The sequence below is a fragment of the Rhinatrema bivittatum genome, chromosome 2 (assembly GCF_901001135.1).
Source record: "Rhinatrema bivittatum chromosome 2, aRhiBiv1.1, whole genome shotgun sequence".
NCBI classification, from domain to species: domain Eukaryota; kingdom Metazoa; phylum Chordata; class Amphibia; order Gymnophiona; family Rhinatrematidae; genus Rhinatrema; species Rhinatrema bivittatum.
In genome coordinates this window covers 728,114,585-728,134,218 of record NC_042616.1, presented here as the reverse complement: position 1 = coordinate 728,134,218, position 19,634 = coordinate 728,114,585, and the positions used below count along the sequence as shown (strand labels likewise).

At 41.9% G+C, this 19,634-nt stretch overlaps 1 protein-coding gene across 1 annotated transcript in view; it reads right to left on the bottom strand.

Annotated features, from left to right (window-relative positions):
- The window catches only part of LOC115085620 (regulating synaptic membrane exocytosis protein 2-like), a 914,496-nt gene that overhangs the window by 279,344 nt on the left and 615,518 nt on the right, over positions 1-19,634 (bottom strand). Inside the window, exon 19 of the mRNA XM_029591858.1 lies at positions 392-504. Coding sequence (XP_029447718.1) covers positions 392-504 — 113 coding nt within the window. The remainder of the gene's footprint in view (positions 1-391; positions 505-19,634) is intronic.

Here is a 19,634-nt window from a genome sequence, read left to right as displayed (position 1 = left end):
GCCCTTTGAAAATCAATCTTATTGTTCCCACCTAGGCATTGTCTGGCTTCATTTCAAATATATACTTCCTGCTCAGCGTTGCTGCTTTGATAGAATTTGAAAAAGTTCTTGACTCTAAATGTTAATAAAATGTGAACATTAAATAATAATAATAAACATGAAGATATACCTCACTGGTATTACAATGCTACAAATCCTATACTGAAGGAAAGCATGTGATTTAAAACTGAAATGATTTCTGTAAAATAATAGAGTAAAAGTACCAACTTGACTCCTACTCTGTAACCACAAAATAAATGCTTATGTCCATTTTATTGCAATCAGAAATACTGGGTCAAATAACATTATTGATTTGTACCAACAGTCTATTTGTTTTAATAAAAACCCTTACCTTTGAATGATAGTCTTGTTCCAGCCTGGAATCTGATCCTGCCACTTGTTTGTACTTGTTCATGTTCATTTTCATTTTCATTTGGCGAGTTCTTTCTTCTGAATCCATATTACCTGTTGAGTAACAAAACACATAATTGATCTCTGTCAATCATCACTTTACAGTTGTTCTCTTAGACTATTTAATAGCAGTAATAGCATATACCGAAATAGATATCTGCTTAAACCTATGTACATAAAAACACCAGTTTTAACAGGTTAGTTTAAATAAAAGGGGGAGTAAAAAGTCACAATATATAATATCCGTAATTAGAGAATTTAAAATACTAAGAGAAGTCAGATTATTTTTAAACATTGATGTCTATGTACTAAGGTGCAAAAATATGGGTGGTTATCACATGTTAATGAACACACAATAATGAATAAACAAATAAATAAAATTGCGAGTAAACTCATTTTCAGCTAAATATGTATTACATTTCGGGTATTTGTAGAACTCGAAGAACACTAGATTTCCTGTGATAATGGCTCTGCATTGAATTTAGCACTTTTTTTTCACATTATTTAGCCTTGTGGACATAGGTAATGAGCAGAATTACATAATTTTGCAGTTTGTTACCTAGTGTTCCATGGATTTTGTGGTGAAATTTGCAATAGCTAAATAACATGCAAACAAAACAAATGGTGCAGACAAAATTAATGCATTGACCTCTATGTCTGAGCTTAGTTTTCTAAAAAGTCCATATTCAAAGGGTTTGGAGTTAGCTAGACAGATTCTGACATTTTAAATTTCCCCCTGCTCACTGCCTATTTTTTGTGCAGACACGTTGTTAATCAGATAAAAAGAGGAAGCACTGAGGGCATTTTTAGTATGCAGTTTTATTTTGTCCAGTGCTGGCTGGACAAAATTATACAGTTAACTGTGCCCTAAAGTTTCTTGAAAATCTACGGGTAACTTTATACCATGTATTCAGTTGGAGTGGATTTGGTCTATACATTTAATAAAGTTTATTGGACCACTGGTTGAATTTGGACCCCTAAGTCTAGCATTAGAAAAATACTTGAATAACATTTAATTTTTTAAAGGAATGTAAACAAATGATCAGAAGTACTATCCGACACTCAGCAATGAGGTGAAAAAATGAATACAGAGTGCTAAATTTCCGATTCTCTGAAGATCAAGCAGGGTTGTCATGTATTATCTCATCATTCATGCACCTATAGTAGAAGTGGGCTCTATGCAGGTTCACATTGGTTTACCAAAGCAAATTCTGATTTACTGTAACATAAGAAATATAACATAGAAACAGAGAATATGAAAGCAGATAAGGACAATACGGCCCATCTAGTCTGCTAATATAAACTTAGCTGGCTAAAGTCAAAATTTCAAGGTAACTGGCTAAGTGTCTACCATGGCCTATGTATACCCCTAGAAATGCCTATTTTTAAAACTGCTAAATATAGCTATGTAGCAAAAACAAGCCATTTCATGTAACCCTCCTTTGTGGGAAACAAATTTTCAGTCCAATCTAGCCACCTAGTGCCTTAGTTGGAAGCTATATTATTTTGAAAATCAATCCCAAGCCTCTTGATTACAGAAACTCAATGTCTGGTAGAACTGGAGAAATTAAGAATGGAGAAGAAGATTCAAACAGCAAGAATAAATACATAATACACCTTCCAGAAAGGGAACAAGAGAATAATAATCAATGGAAATCATAAAACAATATAAAATGAAATTTACTGGAAGAGAATACTTCCTCAAAAGTAATTTCCATATATGAATGTTATGTCATCAGAATTGTATATGTTTTTTAGCCTCTTTTATTATATTAAAATTTGAATTGTTTTGCAGGATGTGATACCTTTAATGGGAGTATTATAATAATAATCCAAAAATGTTGTCATGCATGAGCTTTTGAAAATCATAAAGATCTCGTCTTTAAAAAGCACGAGAACTACCGCCACTTTGAATTAATCAGCTTAAAAAAATCAATCAAAGCCTTCGAAAAATCTAGTTCTCTCCAGGACTGATAGGGTTACTAGAATTCTACAGTATGGGTCTCATTTAGTAAGCTGTTTTTCCATAGACACAGAATATGAAAAAAGACATAGTAAATTCAGCCCTATGAAGGCACTTTTCAAAGGAATCTAGTCAGCTAAGCATTTTGGTAACTAGATCCCCTGCGGTGACAACTGTACCCTGCAAAGTAGCTAAATATAGCCACCTAGTATTGCTAGGTGGCTATATTTAGCCAAACTAAGGGGGTCATTTTCTAAGCCTATCGCACGCGAAAAGGGACCCAGTGCTTTATGATAGTCATTCAAAATTTTTTTTTGTTTAGTTCTCTTTCTGGATAAATAATGAGATTTTTCATATAATCATTATAAAACAGCTGCATATCTGGGTGCATGCTGACGCACATGTGCCAAAGCACACTTACACTTTGAAAGTTACCATCCCAGGTTTTAGAGAAGTTTCAAACAGAAACTACCCAAGTAATATGGAAATTAGCTAAAGTTACACAAATTCTTTGTTGTTATGCTGCTTGAGGAAAAAGGCCCTTATATTACAGTAACATAGTAATTGATGGCAGATATGGACCAAAAAGATCCATCTAGTCTACCCAGCAAGGTGTTAAAGATTGTAATGCTGTTCCATAGAGGTTACCCCATGCCTTCTGTTTAGGTTTGTACTGACGCTCCCTGCCGATTACCCCATGCCTTATGCTTAGTGTTGTAATTGCTGCTCCATGGAGATTATACTCATGCAGAAATGTTACATCAAAATGACCACTCGATATCTTGGACCTTCATTTCCTTCTTCTAGCCACTAGGGATCCTCTGTGTTTATCCCATGCCCTTTTTTACAATTCCATTACTGTTTTTGTCCTCACCATCTCTTACGGGAGGGCATTTCAGGTATCTACCACTCTTTCAGTGAAAAAGTATTTCTTGACATTGTTCCTGAGTCTACAACCTTGGAGCTTCATATTATGACCCCCTAATACTTCAGTTTTCTTTCCAATGGAAAAGGCATGATTCCTGTGCATTAATAATACCTTTCAGATATTTAAAAGTCTATATCATATCCCATGTTGCTACTCTCCTATCCATATTTAGTTCCTCAAGTTTCAACTCATGTCTTTAGGTGCAGACTCCATAAGATTTTGGTTGTCTTTCTTTGGGCAACTTATAAACTAACTTTATCCTTTTTAAGATATAATCTTTAGAACTAAACACAGGAAGCCTCATCAATGACCAAATTTCATGCAGCCCAGCATCCCTCTGGCACTAGTCACTGCCTTGTTACATTGCTTCACCATAGCACAACCATCAGATACTATCACCATTAAGGTCTCTCGCCTGGTCTGTGCACATCAGTCTTTTGCCTCTCACCCCCACCCTCATCAATTACAGCTCCTTTGCATTTATACACCCTAATACTTAACTGTACTTCTTTCCACTGAATCCTAGCTGACAAACCTTCTATCATACCTCAAGCATTCTTAGATCACTTCTCATTCTCTCCTTCAGGTTGCAGATTTTAGTATCATCAGCAAAAAGACAAACTTTTCCTTCTAACCTCTCTGCAATATCAATCACAGTTATTGAACAGAACAGGCTCCAGAACCAATCTTTCAAGCCCTCCACAAATCACCCTTTTCTCCTTAGAGTGAGTTTCATTTACCACTATCTATCAATCAACCAGTCTCTAATCCATTCCACCACCACCTTGGGCCTACTCTCAGGCTGCTTATTTTATTCATAAGCCTCCTATGTGGGACAGTATCAAAAGCTTTGCTGAAATCCAAGTAAAATATATCAACTGCCCACCCTTGATCTAACTCCCTAGTCATCCAATCAAAAAAATCAGACAGATTCATTTAACACAATCTTCCTCTGGTAAAACCAAGCTGCTTTGGATCCTGAAATCACTGGATTGTAGATAGGTTCTCTATTAATTTTCCCACAACCAAAATAATAAACATTGCAGAACAATATGCCAATAAAGTATCCCATTGGTCAGCAGAACCAAAAATGAGGCAAAATATTGTTATAAATGGGCATTTATATAGAATCAAAATATATTTAGAACAAAAATGTTGGTAATTATAATCATTGTCCATATATTCTAAATATAGTCACTGAACTACAGTCACAAAAACATTGTATAATTCATATTTTTCAAGATGTTTCTTCTGCAGTTAAAACAATTCACTTATCTATAACTCATGTGGCAAGAAACTCCACAATCCATATTCATGTATTTAACTTTATATGCCCTTACTTGTACGTGTATGTGTTATAGCAATGTGCAGGGGGGACTATTTAGTTTTTGTTTGTTTCAGAAGATATCGGCTTTCAGTTAATTTAATGTTATTTCTGTTTGGTTCATTTGCCAAACCAAAATAAACATTAATTAACCTCCTCAAAACAAAATGAATCAAAATGGGGCCTCCTCAGGCTCTCTGTTAGGGGGGGGGGGACACACAGTTCCTGCCCCCCCCCCAACCCCCTGACAGTAAGTCAGGGTGGGGTCCTACCCATCTAGGCTGAACCAAGCCCAGCTGAAATGCGCCTATACCCTACCCCCTGCAAATAAATCAGGACCAGGAACTTCACTGGCCTCCACTTACCCCTTCTGTAGGGATCTTCAGCAAAAAAGGGGCAGGAGTGATCCCTGGTCACTCCTGCCCCATTGGTATCCCTTAAAAAATGGCACCAAAAGAGAAAAAAAGGGGGTGGTGCTAAATGGTGGATGGCTGCTGAAACAGCACATACTGTACAGTCTTGATTTACCTTGGAAAAAAACATTTCCTCTTTCCTTTTTCTGCTCTGAAATGAGTAAACGAAAAGACAAAGCTTGTGTCTTTGCAACTGAATAAGCAACCTTGACACCATCCTGGCTTATTGACTTTTTCTTGGTGTAGAATGGGGGATTCACCTACTATTTCTGGTGAGAGCTACTTGGGGACCGCAGTGGAAGAAGGTGTGCCGCTGCTCCTATCACAACTGGAGACATCTTTATCTCCTGAGATCAGGACCAGCCCTATGAATTTGGCAAATTGATTTTACATAGAGCTCTCATGAGTACTCTTTGATGATGTCAGAGAAGTGATGAAAGGAGGATCCCTCTTGGTGTGCTGGTGACACCGATAGCAGAGAAGGAAGTCTGGAAGGAACAACTTCAAAAGATGGTTACAATGGCATGCAGAGTTCCAGCAGAGAGGGAGATAACAGTGGCAGGCTGATCCTGGAACCTCTGAAGCTTATGTTGGAGGAATGTTGATTCGAGTAACTAAGCAAGAATCTGGACCAGAGGCAAGTTTGCCCCTTTCTGTGGTTTCTTTGTAAAACCATAGTAGGTAATTTTCAAAGGAGTTACATGCGCAAATGTAACATACTATCGTAGCAATTTTCAAAAGTCATTTACTCAAGTAAAATGCACTTAAGAGAGTAAATCCTATGGATAAATCAATGGCTTATTAGGGGTGTGCATTCGTTTTCGCCGTATTGGCGATCCACAACGTATATTACACTATTCGTAGTATTCGTGGGGAAGCGAAACATACTGCGATTCCCCACGAATACATGAATCTTCCCCGAATTATACGGCCACCTAAATAAAAATTTAAACAAACCCCCCACCCTCCTGAACCCCCCCCTCCAAGACTTACCAAACTCCCTGGTGGTCCAGCGGGGAGTCCGGGAACCATCCCCTGCACTCTCACACCCTCGGTAGCGGTTTCATCATGGCGCCGATAGCCTTTGTCACAGGGGCTACCGGTGCCATTGGTCAGCCCCTGTCACATGATCATCGGCGCCATCTTGTGCTCCTACCATGTGACGGGGCTGACCAATGGCACCGGTAGCCCCTGTGACATAGTATGGGCAAAGGCTATCAGCGCCATTTTGAGTACTGGCATCGGCCGGCCGGAGTGCAGGAGGTCGCTCCGGGACCCCTGTTGGACCCCCAGGGACTTTTGGCCAGCTTGGGGGGGCCTCCTGACCCCCACAAGACTTGCCAAAAGTCCAACGGGGGTCCGGGAGCGACCTCCTACACGCTGGCCGTCCGATGCCAGTACTCAAAATGGCGCCGATCGCCTTTGCCCTCACTATGTCACAGGTACCGACGGTCGGTTCCTGTGACATAGTGAGGGCAAAGGCGATCGGCGCCATTTTGAATACTGGCAGCAGATCGCCTTTGCCCTCACCATGTCACAGGGGCCGACCATCGGTACCTGTGACATAGTGAGGGCAAAGGCGATCGGCGCCATTTTGAGTACTGGCATCGGACGGCCGGCGTGCAGGAGGTTGCTCCCGGACCCCCAATGGACTTTTGGCAAGTCTTGTGGGGGTCAGGAGGCCCCCCCAAGCTGGCCAAAAGTCCCTGGGGGTCCAACGGGGGTCCCGGAGCGACCTCCTGCACTCCGGCCATCCGATGCCAGTACTCAAAATGGCGCCGATAACCTTTGCCCATACTATGTCACAGGGGCTACCGGTGCCATTGGTCAGCCCCTGTCACATGGTAGGAGCACAAGATGGCGCCGATGACCATGTGACAGGGGCTGACCAATGGCACCGGTAGCCCCTGTGACAAAGGCTATCGACGCCATGATGAAACCGGTACCGAGGGTGTGAGAGTGCAGGGGATGGTTCCCGGACTCCCCGCTGGACCACCAGGGAGTTTTGGTAAGTCTTGGGGGGGTCAGGAGGGTGGGGGGTTGTAGTTAAATTTAATTTTAGCTGGGAAATGAATAGAAATCGCCGTATTAATGCATCGGGGCGCCATATGGCTGAATGCAACGTATCTGCTCCCTGACAAATCCGAATCACAAATGCAACATATGGCGTCCCTCTGCACATCCCTATGGCTTATACTGTAGCAATTTTGAAAAGCCCACTTACTCAAGTAAAGTGCATTTACTTGAGTAAAACCCAATTTTACACATGTAAATACTTTTTAAAACTAGGCCCTAAGGCAGTAACTTTAGATAAACTTGGAGAAGCTATCACCTGTTTGAAGACCTCTCAACTCAGTTTCAGAGTTTCACTAGTAGAATAACTAATCTGAAAGTCAAGATAGAGGAAAATATCAAGCAGTTAAATGTGATCAAAGAGAAGTTAAATAACTGAGTATCAAGAGGCCTGCTTGATGAAAGATAATGTTTTACTGCTTATAATAATTAGGTGTCATATGTTGAGGTATATCAATTTTCCCAAGATGGCTATATAACTCCTTTAGAATTGTCTGAGGTTTTGAAAAACCTCAACAGTCCTTTTCTCCAGTGTCTAGAGTTTATTACCTTCCCCCATTCTTTAAGGAAGGTGAAGCACATGCCCAGATTTCAGAAGTTTGCTTTGATTTTAATCCTATCACAGGTATTGTGAAGAAATGAAGAGATATTTGTTCCTGTGAATTTGTTTGTCAGTTTTGCTTTAGATAAAGATAGGGACTGGGTTCTTTGATTTTAAGCATCAGGAAGCCTGGTCCCTGAATTTTAAGCTTAGAGTTTTTCCAAATGTAGCTAAATCATGCAGAAGTGTGGCCAATTTAAGGTGAATTTTCAAAAGTTGTGCATATAAAAATCAACACATACTTGTATAAAAAGTAAATACTTGTGTATATGCTATTTTAGAAACCCACAACATACATATATAGGTAAGGGTGCACGAGTAAATCTACGCATGTAATAAAGGGACGGTCCAGGGGCTTTCCCAGGTGGAGCAAACATTTACACATGTAAGTTGCTATTTTATAAGAGATTTTTTCATGCGGCTTCCTCACGAGCCACAGGCGCCATTTCCTGGCACCCTACACACCGGAGATTCACCCCACACACGGCCTGTGACCCGCCCCCCCCGAGAGCATTATCACCGGGGCCGGAGGACTTTTAATAACCGCACCGACCGCAGGCGTCGCGCGCTGAAGGAGCGCAACTAAGGGGCCTGCCCCTTAGTGTGCCCCTTTGTGCTCCCCCTACTCCACATTCTCTATTGCCCAGCCTCTTCCCTCCTCTCCCTCCCTGTTCCTTATAACCTCCCTATCCTTCAATGCTTATCTGATTAAACCATTGTAACTAGAACCATTGCTATATCTCGTTGCCCCCGGCAGTTATACCTCCTCTGAAATACAGCATCATTTTGTTTACCTCTACCCTACTACAGTATCTCCATTGTTAATTGTATTTCTCTTGCGACTGCATTTGCCATCCCTAAGGTAACCCTAGCTAATTACTGTTAACTGGACCCTACTAACTCAATTCTCTTACTTATTTGCCCCTCCTCTACCCCCCCCCCCCCCCCCCTTTTGGCTGTCTATCACTGTTACTATTATTCTCAGTCACCTCCTTTCTCCCTCTTCCTGGCCTTATAATGGCAACCTACCCAATCCACCGCATTCACTACCCATTCCTCCCCCATTACAACTCACCCGCCCATCGCAAGTCCCTTTTCCCCATCCTCATCTCCCCCCTGACACAGCTACTAGGACTCACAAGCCTATCCATAGTTCTTTTCAATGCTCAATCTCTCTCCAAAAAAACCCCCAATCCTTAACGATCTACCAATTGACTGCAAGCCTGAAATCTGCGCGTCACAGAAACCTGGCTCAAGGACTCTGACATTGTCCTCCTCAATCAGCTCCCCACACTCTCTTATGATATCTTTTCCATCCCTAGACCTAAGAAAAGAGGCGGAGGCCTCCTTTTAGCAGTTAAAAAGCATATAAAACTCAAACCTGTGAATATTAACACCCCTTCCAGATTTGAAATTGGTCTGTTCAAATTCCCGGAACTACAAATCTGCCTTGTCTACTCCCCCCTGGCCTTCTAGAACTCAACCCTTCCCCTCTTATTGAATTAATTTCTGACAACATCAACATCGAAATCCCAGCCATTATACTAGGAGACTACTACAGACTCTCCACACTTAAGTCTAAACATGACTTTTACACTTCTAAAATACATGAATACATGTAGAACCCCAAAGCCCTTTTCTCCTATGTTGCGGATCTCACTAAATCCACCCCTCCCGCCATCCCTGACAATGAAGCTAGTAGCAAATGTGAAGAACTAGCACTCTACTTCCACAAAAAAATAGCAAACATCCTCCTCAGATTCCCCCTCACCCCACCTCCCATCCTTCCTGGTCGAAGCCTAACTACTGCCATTCTTGACTCCCTTGACCTCACCACCTCCAAGGAAATTGAATCAATTCTTAAAAAGATTAAACCTGCATCCCACCCTACAGACACCATCCCCACTAAAGCACTCCTAACTATTCCTAACACCATCACCAAACCTCTAGCTGACATAATTAATTGCTCCCTTTCCTCTGGCATAGTCCCAGACAAACGCAAGCATGCAGTGGTCAAACCCTTGCTCAAAAAACCATCGTTAGACCCCAATGACCCATCCAATTTTCGTCCTATCTCAAACCTCCCATTTATTTCTAAAATCATGGAAAAGATAGTCAACTCCCAACTCATGGACTACCTCGAAAACAACATCCTTCACCATTCACAATTCGGTTTTCGCAAGCGCTTCAACACTGAAACCCTCTTACTTAGATAATCCATGCCTAAGTCTTAAAAGTGCCATGTATCTGGATAAATTCTGACTTATCCAGCTAAGCATCAGCTTTGCCACCACATATCTGGGTAAATTCTAACTTATCCAGCTAAGTAGAGACTTTGCCACCACTTATCCAGATAAGTCTGAAAAGTTCTACTTATCCAAGTAAGACAGGCAGATAAATCGTAAATAGTGCTATTTTTCCAGATAAGTAGCTCAATTGACTCTTATCCATCTATCTTATTTACATGAATAAGTAGCACTTTTCAGACTTACTTAGCCAGCTAATCAGAATTTATCTGGATAAGTGGTACTTTTAAGACTTATCTGAATATGTAGTGGCAAAGACGCTACTTAGCTGGATATATAGAAATTCATCCAGATAACTGCAATATGGGGGTCATTTTTAAAAGATTTTACACACTTACAAGAGAATTTTCCATGTTTAAATGTAGTTTACTCATGTAAGTGGCCTTTTGATAATTGCTACAATATATTCCATTGCATTGTCAATAGGTTTTATACGTATAAGTGCACTTTAAGTGTGTAAATGGACTTTTGAAAATTGGTACGACACTATGTTACATTTACATGTGTAACTCCTTTGAAAATTACCTCCTATGTATTTGCATGATTTTGTACATAGGCACACAGGTTACAATATACTTTTACATGTATTTTAGAACCCGTGCATATCATATATTTACAGGTAATAAAATATAGATGTAGATTTCCGTGCACCCATATAAACACAAATACGGGCACACATGCAACTGTTTCAAAGTTATTTTTCCTATTTTGTTAAGACTGAGAGTCCATCAGATTGGTGCTCTTTTTTGGCTTATTTTTTCTTGCAAATAAGTACTTATCTGTTAGATATATAGAGCCAGGTTTTCAAAATTATTTAGGTGAGTATAACACTATTTTGCTTATGTAATTGTTTTTTAAACTGACATGGGGTAGATACTTGTAAAAGTACATATAGAAGTAATGAGGAAAAGACAAAATGGTGGATGCCACACAATAGTCTTTTTCAATTTTTAATCAAGGAGACGTAAAAATCTTATACACATGCCCTTGATTAAAAATTGAAAAAGACTATTGTGTGGCATCCACCATTTTGTCTTTTCCTCACGGCTTCACTGGATCGCCTACCCTGCTGTTTTTTGGGCCCATATAGAAGTAATGTCACATGTAATTTTACCCATACTGCAAAGAGGCATTCCTAGTGGTGGATTTAGAGTGAGAACATAAATAAGGCATGGATTTTTGATTTTCAAAAGTATGTAATGTATAAATGTTCATGCAAGAATTTGCACCTGTTCTCTAGCAGGTGGAAATGTGTACATCTATGGCATGCTAAGATACACACAATCCAACGTGCAAAAGTAGCCTTTAAAAATAATACAAGGACTTCAGTCCTAAATTGGCTATTATAAAATCATCCTCATATTCTATGAACCTTCTCAGTTGGTATTTTTTTTTTTTTTTTTGCATAACAAACTGGATCAGGAATCATTTACTGCCTCTTCTCCCATTTCTATTGCTCCTATTTAATCTCCTTGATTCTGATAATAATAGTGGTACAGCAGGTTTATTCCTTTTCCCCTTTGTTCTTCTTTTAGATCAATTGATTTGATATGGCCTGAAACTATGTATCCCTCCCCCTCTAAATAGGTAAATTGGTGAATTGATTGAATACTTTGTCTTCTTTCTTAATGCTGTTTATTGTTGATTTCTTTCTTAAATATATTTGGAACAAAATGTTTTTCTTCATTTTGAGCTTAAAATTGATAATAAATTCAAAGTATATAAAATTGGCCCCAGCCTTAGGGTCAACTGATGTCATTTTTAAAAGGATCCCAGAGAGGCAAGAGTAATTGGGGATTACTTCTGCCACTTTGTTTGCTTGAGAGACCCATGGAAGTAGTAAGTGGGATCGGGATGGTCTCCGGCACTGGACTATTTTTTAGGAGATGAGTGAAATAGAGGGGCCTGGGAAGGCCCCAGTTGGGCTTAGTTTACCCCAGCCAGGTAGTCCTCAGCCCTGGCTTATTGACCAGTAGTTGGGGGGCCCAGGGAAGCCTTGACTTATTGGCAGAGGGTGGGGAGCCCTGGGACCTGAGACAGAAGTGATGGGTAGGGGAGGCCCCCTTTATTGGGGGTGGGTGGGATCAAACTGAAAATATCAATATTTTTTGGATCTCTTTAGACAAGTCTATTTTTGTTCTGAAAAGCCATTTGTCAAGAAATGAATGCACATCCCTAATGTGTTGACATATGCACATTGTTCAAAAATTACCATTTTTAAGTATTACTTTGGGAACACATGTAAAGTTGTTATGCCAATAAAGTTATCTGAATCTAAGAAGTAAGGATGTGAATCGTTTTTGAACGATTAAAATTATCGTCAGATAATTTTAAAATTGTCCAAAATCGTTAGATCCGCGATACAATACAAATGCTCCCGATTTATCGTCAGGGGCATTTGTATTGTATCGTTAAATAGGGTGCGGGAATACCGGCACACCAAAAAAACCCTAAAACCCACCCGAACCTTTAAAACAAATCCCCCACCCTCCCGAACCCCCCCCAAAATGTTTTAAATTACCTGGGGTCCAGTGGGGGGGTCCCGACGCGATCTCCTCCCGCTGCATTGAGAAATGGCGCCGGTGGCCCTTTGCCCTTATCATGTGACAGGGCAAAGGTAGCGCCGGCGCCATTTTGTTTCCTGGCTCCCGACGTCACGCGTGCGGGAGATCGCCCCCGGACCCCCGCTGGACCCCTAGGGACTTTTGGCCAGCTTAGGGGGGCCTCCTGACCCCTGACCTCCTGACCCCCACAAGACTTGCCAAAAGTCAAGCGGGGGTCCGGGAGCGACCTCCTGCACGCGGGCCGTATTGCCAATCTTCAAAATGACCTTTGCCCTCACTATGGCCTTTGCCCTCACTATGTCATACGGGCGACGGGTCGCCCGTATGACATAGTGAGGGCAAAGGTAGCGCCACTATTCAAAATGGCGCCGGCGCTACCTTTGCCCTCACTATGTCATACGGGCGATGGGGGTCCAGCGGGGGTCCGGGGGCGATCTCCCGCACGCGTGACGTCGGGAGCCAGGAAACAAAATGGCGCCAGCGCTACCTTTGCCCTGTCACATGATAAGGGCAAAGGGCCACCGGCGCCATTTCTCAATGCAGCGGCGGCCAGAGAGCGGGAGGAGATCGCGTCGGGACCCCCCCACTGGACCCCATGTAATTTAAAACATTTTGTGGGGGGTTCGGGAGGGTGGGGGATTTGTTTTAAAGGTTCGGGTGGGTTTTAGGATTTTTTTGGTGTGCCGGTTTTCCCGCCCTACCCCGATTTACGATTTTTAACGATTTTTAGAAAAAAAAAAACTCGACGATCAGATTTCCCTCCCCCCCACCAATATCGATCGTTAAGACGATCGATTACACGATTCACACCTCTACTAATAAGTGCCAGTAAGGCTTGATTAGAACTTTCTTTAAAAACAAAAGTATCTGGAACAAATTGAGATCAGTTGATCAGAGGAGGAAGCCGTGGTCAAATTCTAAAGCTTGAAAGAAAAATAAACCCTTTTCCTTTGTAACAGTAAAAGGTTAGGAATGCCAGTATAAAAGAAAAAGGAAGTAATATTGCCCTTGTGTAGGTAGAGTGATGATATAGCTCCATGTCAAAGGGAGACAAGCCTAACCAGTTCTGCTTTTACCTCATTGAACACATGGTGATGTAGTCCTGCTTTTCTTAGGAAATTCAATATGGAAATTAAAACTATATTTCCAAGAATACAACAGGGTAAAACCACAACTGGCTTAGCTTGTGTGTCGTTCCCCCTCCCCCCCCCCCCCCCGACATGTAGCTATTTAGTTATCCTGGTAAGACTCAAGCTTGATTACATTGTTAAGTGCTAGAAGCCATATCTTTAAGACTTACAGCCCGATCCAGTAAAGTCCGTGGGAGAGCGGACTAATGCCCGCTCTCCCGGCGCGCGCACCGGCCCCTCGCCGGTGCGCGCGATCCAGTATTTAAATTAGGCGACGCGGTGCAAACGAGGAAAAGGAGGCGCTAGGGACACTAGCGCGTCCCTAGCGCCTCCTTTTGGCCTGGAGCGGCGGCTGTCAGCGGGTTTGACAGCCGACGCTCAATTTTGCCGGCGTCGGTTCTCGAGCCCGCTGACAGCCACGGGCTCAGAAACCGGACGCCGGCAAAATTGAGCGTCTGGTTTTCGGCCCGACAGTCGCGGGCCGAATTCAAAATTTTTTTATTTTTTTTTTTACTTTTTTTTACTTTTGGGGACCTCCGACTTAATATCGCCATGATATTAAGTCGGAGGGTGCACAGAAAAGCAGTTTTTACTGCTTTTCTGTGCACTTCCCTGGCGCCGGAAGAAATTAGCGCCGACCTTTGGGCGGCGCTAATTTCTTAGAGTAAAATGTGCGGCTTGGCTGCACATTTTACTTACTGGATCGCTCGGGAATACCTAATAGGGCCATCAACATGCATTTGCATGTTGAGGGCGCTATTTGGTGCCGCGGGTGGGCCGCGTGTTTTCCTCCCCTTACTGAATAAGGGGTAAGGGAAAACACGCGTCCAGAGCAGGGTGACAGTGCGCTCCGACGGAGCACACTTTACTGGATCGACCTGATTGTTAGGATAGAAGAGGCTCAGAGAAAGGCACCAAAATGCTATAGAAAGAGGATTAAGAAACTCAATGGGTACTTATTGGAAAATAGAAGGAAAAGGGGAGATGTAATAGAAACATTCAAATATTTAGCAGGCTTTAATAAAGTAAAATGAGTCATTTTCCAAGAAACAAAATTCAAAGAAAAAGAGATTTGACATGAAGCTGGAGGGAGGACAGATTAGAGAAAATATGGGGAAATATTTCTTTACTGAGAGGATAATGGATGCTTGGAATACTCTACTAACAAGGATAGTAGAAACCAAAACCATGACAGAATTTAAGCAGAATGAGGGACAGACACAAAGCACTGTGATAAAGACATAATAGAAAGGAAAATAAATCTTACTATTAAAAGTACTTTATAGAACATTAGTTATGTCAACCTTAATGAAGACTGCACAATTACCTCAAATACAGAAATCATTAACAGGCATATGAAAAGGTGCCAAAGGAAATGACTCATACCTAAAATCATCTTTCATAAATGCAGAAGACAGAAACCACGTGAATGAACAAAAAACAAGATGGCGGCTCACTGAGAGAACATGTGGGAAAGAGCTCCTGTGCTGCTGAACATAATAAACTTTGGTTTCTTTCATTGTGACATGAACATGATGCAAAGGGAGGAGAAACTCTGAGGATATTCTCTTACTTCCTAGCGACCCCATTGATGCACCAGACATTTCTTCCTGAGCTTCTCCCATAGTCCCTTGTATCTTTGATGTTGGTTGGTTTCATTGTGTCTGCCAGTGGCATAATCATATGACAATGCAGATGTGTCATTGAGCTCCAACATCCAAGCTGTTCCTCTTCCTCGAGCTTCTTCTGTATTTATGCAGAGTTTGGATGTGCTGACCCCTGTATATCAAGGGGGATCTGTGGCTGTCGATTGGGGCATGTCGATGACAAATTCTGTGGAGAATGTGAGTCCTTTGCCAAAGCTGCAGACATTGCAGATATTGCAGACTGTACCGGAAGGTTGAGGAAAAGTGGCTGACTGTGATGAAGGGTGTGAATCCTTAAGGACTGGAACTGTTTCTGTTCCATTTTCTCTGAGTAGGTCTGTTTCCTCTTCTGAAGAGCTGGCTGCAGTTAGACACTATTCAGGTCTTGATTTTTTCTCTTTGGCAGTCATTACTACAGATATTCATTCTAGAATAAAATCTCAGGAATACACTTTGTCCTCCCAAATAGAGAAGACTGGTGATTTAGAATGCTGTATAAATCAACTGCCTGCTGTTCACGCAACTCTTGTACAGGACAGAAATGTTATTCATTGCTTAAGAATCCGGAGAACTCCAGTTCTCTGAATGGGTACTGAATTTTGCTAGATTGTCTATGTTTACTTTTTTTGAACTTTCATACATAACACGCTATATAAAAATAACTCCCCCTGGATCGAAGATATGCCACACTTCCACCAGGCCAACCGTCCTACCAGAAATTCCCTTGCGGGCACCCTCCACACCCCTTCACTCAAAATTGCTCACCTCACAAACACCAGAGCGAGAGCCTTCTCCATCGCCGGCCCCACCCTTTGGAACTCCCTCCCCACCGAGCTCCGACTAGAACCCTCACTTAATCAATTCAAAAAAGGAATCAAGACCTGGTTATTTAAACAGGCCTATCCCAACGCCTCTCAACCCTAGCATTTGACTTCTCCACAACACTCATTATTTCCCTCTCCCTAGTACAGTGTCCCCCCGTCCCCCTACACACCCTCCCTCCCTCACCACCCCATCCATTTTATGGCTTCCTGATATTCAGTCACCACCTCTCCTTCCCATCGCCACCCCCTGCCCCCTTGTACAGTTCCTACCCCACCCCGCCTCCCCTATGCGCTTCATCCCCCACCCCCGCGCTACCCCCCACTTTGTCGTCTCTTGTATATAATTAATTTATGTCCAACCTGGTTAACCACATGTAATCTCATTTAATAACTGTGGCGCCCGATGGCTCTACAGTAAAGTTGTCACCTTTTAACTTCCTATCCTTCCTCCATCTATCATTGTAATTTCCTTTCTCAGTTGTCTGTAAACCGACATGATGTTTTTTTTTTACGAATGCCGGTATATAAAAGTTATAAATAAATAAATAAATAAATATATGTACGAAGTTCTGAAGATCATTCAGGAAGCAATTCCCCTATCAGTAAAGTTTTCTTCCTAATGCTAGGGGACTAGAGAATGTTGATGATAGAGCAATTAATGTTAACCAATTTACAGGTAGCTTGAATCTCTCTGAGGTGCTTTGCAGGCCAGTGATCAATGAATCGCATAAGGTCACTTTACTGATGACTTTTTATTTTTCCTCATGACTGGGATTCAGTTTTATGATTATTTCCAAAATTCACAGGTTTTTTCATGGGTTATAAGATATGGATATTTCCTGATTTATGTAGGGTCACCCAGGACCATAGAAAGAAATTCCTAGCTATGTAACAGGAAGTACTTGATTTGGGGAAATACTTGATTTATGTTACCTTTCCGTGAAAATGCTTGATTGTATTAACAATTCCAAGAAACCTAGGAATACTTATCCCCCAATTCTGGCTCCAGAAGACTTAATTAGGGTTAGACAGTTCACTAAAAGCTTTGTAGGGGATTCCTATCTTTGTTCATTTTTCTTTTTTCTATTTTTTGCCTCTTCCAGGCTTTCCTTGGTTCTCACCAATATGTTTTGATTCTATTATGCATTTTCCTATTATTTCTTGTTTTGGCTTTGCATTTTTGTTTCATTCAAAAGCCATACTTGTTTGTATTAAAAAAATCAGATGTACATGGTAGAAAACCTTATTTTTTCATTGATTTTCTCAAGGCAACTCATATTCAAACAATTAGGATACTCCTTATACCTTCATTTGTTGAATAAGAGAAGCATATGTTGAGACTGCAAAAGGCAGACAAGGCTAAGACTCCACTGTCATGGAGGGAGATCAGTCTATAAGGACCTTTCCAGTATGGACATCAAACCCCTGAGTATGATGACCACTGATACCATCATTTTAGAAATAATTCTTCAGGGTTTACAAGAAAGTCACCCATTTCAACCTGATAAGACTACTATCTTTCTCTATTATTAAATAATAGGGATGTGAATCGGGCTTCGGACGATTGAAAATATCGTCGATATTTTCAAAATCGTCAGAAATTGGGGGCTCCCCCGAAATGATAGGAAAACCCCACGATATTGATCGTGGGGGGTTCTCTTATCATTTTGGGGGAGGGCAGGAAAAACGGCACACAAAAATAACCCCTAAACCCATCCCAACCCTTTAAAATGGTATTTTAACCATGAAGGTCGGTATAGAAAAATGTTAAATAAATAAATAAATAAAACTAATCCCTTTGCTTTCCCCACCCTCCCAACCCCCCCAAAAACATTTTACAGGTACCTGGTGGCCCAGTGGGGGTCCCAGGAGCGATCTCCCGCTCCCGGGCTGTCGGCTGCCACTAATAAAAATGGCACCGATGGCCTTTGCCCTTACCATGTGACAGGGTATCCGTGCCATTGGCCGGCCCCTGTCACATGGAGGGAGCACTGGATGGCCGGTGCCATCTTTAAAAATGGCGCGGGCCATCCAGTGCTCCTACCATGTGACAGGGGCCGGTCAATGGCACAGATACCCTGTCACATGGTAAGGGCAAAGGGCCATCGGTGCTATTTTGATTAGTGGCAGCCGACAGCCCGGGAGCGGGAGATCGCTCCCGGGACCCCCACTGGACCACCAGGTACCTGTAAAATGTTTTTTTGGGGGTCGGGAGGGTGGGGGAAGCAAAGGGATTAGTTTTAAAGGGTCGGGGTGGGTTTTTTGTTTATCGGCTCGGGCGCAGCCGATAAACAAAACCGTGATCAGGCCCGATCAAAAACAACCCACATGTGAATTGGAACCAGAATCCAAACCGATTCCGATTCCGATTCCCATCTCTATTAAATAAAGTTATATGTAAGACCCATTCCAATCATAAAATCCAGGAATCAATACAATTTATGAGGTAGTATGTAATGACATTTCAGACTTATCATGCTAGGAACATCTTTTCCTTTAAATTCAGAAGCTGATATGCTTTGGATTACTATAAAGAATGACAATATTTCAATAATGCCCTTGGCTCCAGGCTTACTGGTTTTATCTAGTCACGCACTTATGAAACAATAGTTAATTGGAAGAACCACATGAATCATGCCAACCACAACTTCTTACCACCATAAGAACCTCACTTCTCAGGGAGTATTAGGAGACCCAGCAGGAGTCTTGGAGGTAAGAACATACTGGGTCATACTTTTTCAGACCAGGCAAGTTTCCAAACATTAAATAAATCTCAAGCTACTATTGCTTATTAATTAATAGCAGTTTATGGATTTTTCCTCTAGGAACTTATCCAAACCTTTTTAAATCCAGTTACACTAACTGTTCCCTCCCTCTGTGTTCTTATCAATTTCAGGCACAGCTGTGTGGCCTTCACTCTCTCAGACTTTAGTGTCAGTTAATTACTTACTTTCTCACCACAGAACTACTGGCATAATTAGAGTTCACAGATTTTTGATCTTCATAAGCATTTCACAGTGCAAAACAGTAAAAATGAGCTCACTTAGGGGTAGATTTTATAACATGCGTGCACGGCGTACATGTGCATGTGCTACCTGGTGCGTGCACATGTACACCCGATTTTATAACTTGTGCGCGCGCAAGTTATAAAATCAGGGGTCAGCACATGCAAGGGGGTCACAATTGTGCACCTTGCATGCGCCAAGCCCACTCCAAGCCACACTCCCTTCTCCATTCCCTCCCAGGCCTCTCCGAAATCGAAGCGGCCTCGGAGGGAACTTCCCTACCCCCCACCCACCTTCCCTTCCCCTACTTCCCCCACCCTTTCTCCCCTACCTTTGTTGATTAATTTTTTTTGTTTTAAAACTTACTTCAGCCCTGGGGCTGAAGTAAGTTGCGCGTGCCGGCCGAC